The sequence below is a fragment of the Mus pahari genome, chromosome 7 (assembly GCF_900095145.1).
Source record: "Mus pahari chromosome 7, PAHARI_EIJ_v1.1, whole genome shotgun sequence".
NCBI lineage: Eukaryota > Metazoa > Chordata > Mammalia > Rodentia > Muridae > Mus > Mus pahari.
Window position 1 is genome coordinate 80,265,851 of NC_034596.1, and position 6,355 is coordinate 80,272,205.

The following is a 6,355-nucleotide window of genomic DNA, read 5'->3' on the forward strand; positions in this document are numbered from 1 at the left end:
GGCTCCGCGAGGCAGTGTCGCCTGCCCAATTCACGTAAGCCTACCCACCGGCCTGAGATCCTAGTTCCTAACCAATGTCCTTTCTTCCTAGGATGCAGAGGCAAAAGGCTGGGGGTTTGGGGGTAGCAGAAAACGGCGCCAAACAGAACGAGCTCTGAGGAAAGGTAGGGAAGGCTTGAACCCGGGGGCGCTCCGATGGCCGGATGGTTGTCCTCGAAGAATACTAACCCAAGCTGGACCGCTCTTGACAGCGCCACAGACGCCAGGCGCTGGGACCTCTAAGGATGCTAACCCGGCTCACACCGCCCGGCACCCAGCACGGTTAGTGGTTCGCTCCGAACACCCCTCGCCGCTTGGCTGGTGCCGCGGCCGGTCTCACTTCCGGTTGTTGCCGGGCCCTGTATCCGGTGTCCGCCCGCCCTCCATCCCGCTGCCTCCGCGATGCTGTCCCGGTCACGCTGCGTGTCCCGGGCGTTCAGCCGCTCGCTTTCTGCCTTCCAGAAGGTACTGTCTGTCGGGGCCGGGGCTCCGATGGGTGCTGAACGTGGCCGTGGGCGGGCGGGCAGGCCGAAGGGCAGGGACGCTGTGTGCTGGCCAGGCCGGCCACCAAGGGCACCGGGACGCGGTGGCTGCCGACGCCCGCGGAGCCGCCCAGCCGCGTGTACGGAGCCCCGGAGCCCCTGTCCTCTCCCAGGCAGCCCGCGCCGGCCGTTTTCCCGCTGTCCCGGACCCTTTGCTCCGGGGCTGGGAGCCGCGCCCGCGGCGACATTGACTTAGAGTCTAGAGAGGAGGCACGGCCCCCAACCGTATTCGGCGGCCTGTCTCCTCGCGGTCTCCAAACCAGCTCTCGGCAGGCTCGTGGGGAGGTTGACAGAGTTTGGCTTTCGGAGGTAAAAGCACGATAAACGTGTCACTACCTGTCAGCAGCACGATAAACGTGCACTTTTTAAAAAATGTTTTTTTTCCCCCTCTCTTTTCATTTTGGGTGACGTCGATAATGTCTTCTTTCTCAACAGGGGAACTGCCCTCTAGGGAGACGTTCCCTGCCTGGTAAGTTCTGCCCTTGCGGTCACCTAAAATGCACTTCTCGTGGGCAGAGCAGCATGGGAGGAAATCTGATGTTTCTTCTCATGGTATTTAAAGACAGTGAATTCAGAGAGATGCGAAGTGAGGGACTCCCTTAAGTATAACGGCTGTCGTGTACTCGCTCGGCACATACTTACTGGGTTTTGTTCAGCTTTTTCTGGTGCTGAGAATGGACGCTAGGGCAGGAGAGGCGAGCACTTAACCTCTGAGCTCCACCAGCGGTCCATGGTTACGGAATTTACACGGTCAGGGCACTGTGCTAGATAGATGCTCCTTAGAAATAAAACAATGTGAAGGGTCTTGTACTCCCGGAGCCTAAGGCCTAAGGGAAAGGCATGGTGTCAATTGCTGACCAAGTGATCATCAAATCGTGTGGGTGCTTGGAAACGGGAGCGTGGACAGAACAGGTTTAAATAGGTGACATTAAAGTTGTGGCTTGAAGGATGTGACAGTCAGTGAAGAGAAGAAGAAGAAGAGAGAGAAAGGGGTAGAATGCCTGAAGTCAGTGAAGAAGGAAACAGGTGTGGCATTCTTTTGGAATTGGAAACAAAGTGACTGGCCAGAAGCCATTAGTTAAAGGAAACAGTATCTCATCTCGAGGTGTGTAGAGGCTGTTGGAAGTTTAGATGTTTTTCCCTTACATTTATTTTTCTCTATGTGTACTGTGTGTGCTCACTTGGCATTCTGGGCCCACGGAGGCCAGAAGAAGGGATCCCACGATCCCCTGTAATTGGAGTTGCAGGTTGGTTGTGAAATGCCTGATGCCTGGGTCTCTGCAGGAGCAGTACTGGTTCTGAACCCCTAAGCCTGGAAGTTTGGATTTTCATTCTCGTAGCTGTGTGTGGGTTGTTGTAGAGGAGAGAGAAAGTTATTAAACCTTCCATAGCTTACTTTTAATCAGGTGCCTGGCAGATAGGTATTATCCCTGCCCACCCGCTCTTTTTTATTTTTGGAGACAAAGTCTTGCTGTTAGGGCTGACTGACCTAGAGCTCACTATGTCTATACCAGGCTGGCCTTGAACTTCCTCTTGCCTCTCTGCCTCAGAGAGCTGGGATTACAGCCTTGTGCTACCACATCTGGCTCTGACAAAATACTTGTTGAAAGATTCAATCCTATGTATGTAGGCTTTCTTGTGCCAGTCATTGTTCTGAATGCTTTCTGTGCAGTTTTGGGTTAATCATAACCAAGTGAGATTTAGTATCATAGTCCTCGATTTCGAGGCCAAGGTCACTCAGGCAAAACTATTGGTTAAATAAGGCTCACCTAACTCCTTCCTCGGCCCAAACTGCTTTACTGAAAGAAGTGTTTGAGTTTCCTTGTGAACTCAACAGCATATGTCTGTGTCTGAATGATAGGGTCTGATGTAGCCCAGGCTGAACTCAAACTAGATAAGTAGTCTGAGGCTGTCATTTTGCTTTTGATCATTCTGCCTCTCTTTCCCAAGTGCTAGGATCACAAGATTGCACCGCCATGCCTGGTTTTATGTAGTGCTGGAGTTCAAACCCAAGACTTTGTACCTGCTGGGCAGGATTCTTAGCAGTCATCTGAGCTGTGTCCAAACTCAGTCAGCAGACAAGAGTGCTCCCTAGGTTCGCTGCTAGGCCTGCTGGTAGGGATACAGCCGGTCTCTCGCTGCAAGAATCTCTTGGGCTAGCTAGACAGACAAAGCAAATGCACGGTTATGTACACTTAGGGAGAAATAGCATTGTGGTTACTAAGTACAGGCTGAGAAGACATGAGGGTAGTATGATAGTAAAGCCCAGCTTGGGAGGTTAGAGAGTAGAGGGCCCAGAGAAGGGACATTTAAGATGAGACTGAAAGAATGCATGAGTTAGCCAGGGAAATGGTATTCCAGGCAAAGGGAATCTCCTGTGCAAATGTTTCCAAGCAGGAAGAGACTTGAGCAGTTTACAAATGGTAAGCTGGAGATACAGAGAAGGCTGGGTGGAGGACTGGAAAGTGTGTGGACTTTATCCTAAGCCAGGAGGACGTAAGGCTTCAAGCACGGTCCATAGTACATTCTCAGTTATGACCTCTCTGTTCAGCTGGGAATTCCGGAAGATGCCACAAGTATTTTCTCCACTTCTTACGCTGTGAAGAAAAGGAAAAGCCTTGTGCTTAGGGGTGGGCATCTTGACTCAAGGATTCTGGTTAGGCTAGTCACCAACCTAGTTGTATATGAAATAGAAATAATGGCAGGTGACTATTCTACTTCAGGAAGTTGCTATTGCGAGTGGAAAATGAAGAGGCCGTTGTGTGAAATCTCCTTATAAGCCTACAGTACTGTACAAATAAAACTTGTTATAGGATAAGTTTTGTAGGACTCCAGTTTCCAAAAAGCTGTGTAGGCTGCAGTGTTCTAGTTCAAAGACAGGCTCTGCTTAGAATCTGCACTGCACTCATTGGCTGCTGAACACAGAGATGACTGGCTGACCTGACTCTGGGAATGTTTGTGTGGGAGTGTATGTACATAAGTACCAGTTGTCTCTCAGTTGAAAGGGTTATTAATAGACACAAAAAGCAAAAAAGAAAACATAAATAATATATTCTGAAGAAGCAGCTGTGGGTAGTAGATATTGGGGAAATGAATTTATGATAAGGACAGTTGGTTTAGTGGGTAGGGACTTTCCCCCCTCTCTCTTCCCTCTCTCCCTTTTCCCCCTCTCCCTCCCCCTTTCCCCCTCCCTCTCTCTCTCTTGTTCAGGGATCATTTTATTAGAATTTGAGAGAAAAATAGCAGGTCAGGCAAACTGAATCTAGTTGCTGCCACTCCACGAGGAGGGAGATGGCCAGGCCTTTTGCATTAGGGCCAGGGAAGCACACATGTTCAGCAGTGGAAGCTGTGGACTAGCACCTATAGAAAGGGCAGGGGGTATTCACAGAAACAGTAAGAAACCCTGGAATGACCTTTGGCCAGTGTCAGAGAAAAGGGCAAGTTATCCTTTTTGAAACTCCCAGGGACTCATCTTTTATTAAGAGTGACCAGATGGAAAGCTGGGCATGGTGGCGCATGCCTTTAATCCCAGCACTCGGGAGGCGGATTTCTGAGTTTGAGGCCAGCCTGGTCTACAGAGTGAGTTCCAGGACAGCCAAGGCTACATAGAGAAACCCTGTCTCGGAAAAAAAAAAAAAAAAGAGTGACCAGGTGGAAAGCGTACATCAGAGGGAGGTAGACTGACAGGGAAGAGGTGGGTTTTGCTCAGTTATAGGCCAAGTGGAAGATCCTAGGCCTAAAGCCATTTATATAGTCTTTGCCACTAGGGTTCAGTCAGTTCACTTTCTAGCCTCAGCCACTACACCCAGATCAGCTCCTCTGCCTCAGGTTATAAGAAGTCACAGGACAGGCTATCATATATCTTACTTTCAAGTTTCAAAGGTAGTAGGGACATTTTATTATGTAAACATTTAGTAGGCTAATGAAAATTAGTGACTTTTTAAGGCAGGTAGATTATACAAGCCTTAGGGCTGTACATCAGGCATCTTTCCCCTCTAAGTGCACATCCTCTCTTACTCTCCCATACCTATTTGCTGCCAATAAGCCAGGTAGAACATTTGAGAAGCAGGATTCTAATTGATAAAGATTCCCTCATTGCCTGAAGCAGGCCCACTCTGTCTGGGATGAGTAGTTCTATTTACTGTCCTGTGTGGATTAGGAGCTGTTGATTTAGAGTTGTTTTGTTTCTTGCAGGGGTCTCCTTATGTCGGGGACCGGGTTACCCAGACAGCAGGAAGATGGTGTAAGTACCACTGAGTGATGCAGATGTGCGGCCATGGTAGATTTACTTAGACACAGATTCTACATTTAAACTCTGCATGTTTTCACGGACCTCCAGTTCTAGACATTAAGGGCAGTAGGTTGGATCCATAGACCCATCCTGGATGGTCATGGTCGTTTTTATCATAATCTACCTTTGTCATCAGTTCAGTGGTCAAGTGTTGGACCAAAAGTATACTGGACCTTCGCAGGTAGTTAAAGTTTAATGAGTGTTAACTTGAAACTATCTTTCTTATTATTTTTCTTAAAAATGAAAATGAGCATCTAAGAGAACCTAATATTCTAGTTGGATACAAGTGCCTGCTGAGGGCTGGAGGTCACGTTTGCTTCAGAAATTGAGAGAATTCTCTCTCTTGGTAGCACTGTTACTCATCTTAAAATCAGTAAATGCAAAAGACCAGTTAAGCCCAGGACTTTTGACTGGTTTGGTAAGAATGCTATTATTGCCTAATGCAGCTTGGAGGAGGGCCGTCCACGTGTGTCCAGATTAACTTTTGTACTTATGAATGCTGTTTTGACTTACTTTGCATTCCAAGCATCTTTAGAGTGTTGAGAGGCTGCTTTCTAGAACCTCTCAAAGAACTGTGGGGCTGCCTTGTTACAGGGTGAAGCCTTGGCGGGAACAAGAGCTTTCTCCTTACACAGCACAATACGTTTTGCTTTCATTCCAAAATGTTTCATTAGCGTGCTGTTACAAGTACAAAACTCTTGAAATCTCTGTGGTTTGTTTGTTGGTTTTTTTCAAGACTGAGTTTCTTACCCTAGAACTAGCTCTGTAAACCATGCTGGCCTCCTCTGGAGTGGTGGGATTAAAAGCGTATGCACTATGGCTCTGAAATGTTATTGCTAAGAATCTTTACTGAAGAATTTATATATTCAAATATCTTTCAAAAAGGACAAGCAGCCAGTGGTATAGCTGTAGTGTTTTAACATGTTCCCACTATGATAAGTAAGAAATAAAAGATTTATAAAATATTCCAGTTTTTGATGTGTAATTCCATTATAAAGGTTTTTTTTTTCTGTTTCTAATACTCAGCAGTAAGCAAGTAATGCTTTCATAATTTAAAAAATGATTCAGAGAGTCAAAGCATATTCATTGTTCAGTTTAAGTGGAGAGTAGGATAATGAGGAGTAATCATGACTTTATGTAATAAATACAACACATGACTATTTAAAGTTAATTGTGGAAAACTCTGAACTTCGCTTGAGTCACCCTCAGCTGTGGCACCCTAGTAACACCGTCTGTGTCGCATGCTGTCTTTTCTTCCGTGCATGTCTATTTTGTTTAAAAGATCTTTACACAATACTCTTTGATTGCATTTGTTCGTGTAGTAGCGGTACAGGGAGCACAGCACATGGAGCTTGTGAGAAGCTGGTTCTCTGTCCATGCTGTGGGTCCCAGGGAATCAAGCTCGGGCCACCAGGCTTGGCAGACCTTATCCACTAAGGCGACTCGCCTGCTCAAAAGACTTTTTTTTTTTTTTTTTTTTTTT

The 6,355-nt window shown here is 47.0% G+C and overlaps 1 protein-coding gene across 1 annotated transcript in view; it reads left to right on the forward strand.

Annotated features, from left to right (window-relative positions):
* Window positions 1-383: 383 nt before the first annotated feature.
* The window catches only part of Dlst (dihydrolipoamide S-succinyltransferase), a 24,114-nt gene continuing 18,142 nt past the window's right edge, over window positions 384-6,355 (forward strand). The window contains exons 1-3 of the mRNA XM_021202653.2: window positions 384-504; window positions 1,017-1,050; window positions 4,776-4,824. Of these exons, the coding sequence (XP_021058312.1) occupies window positions 442-504; window positions 1,017-1,050; window positions 4,776-4,824 (146 nt within the window). The 5' untranslated portion in view covers window positions 384-441. The remainder of the gene's footprint in view (window positions 505-1,016; window positions 1,051-4,775; window positions 4,825-6,355) is intronic.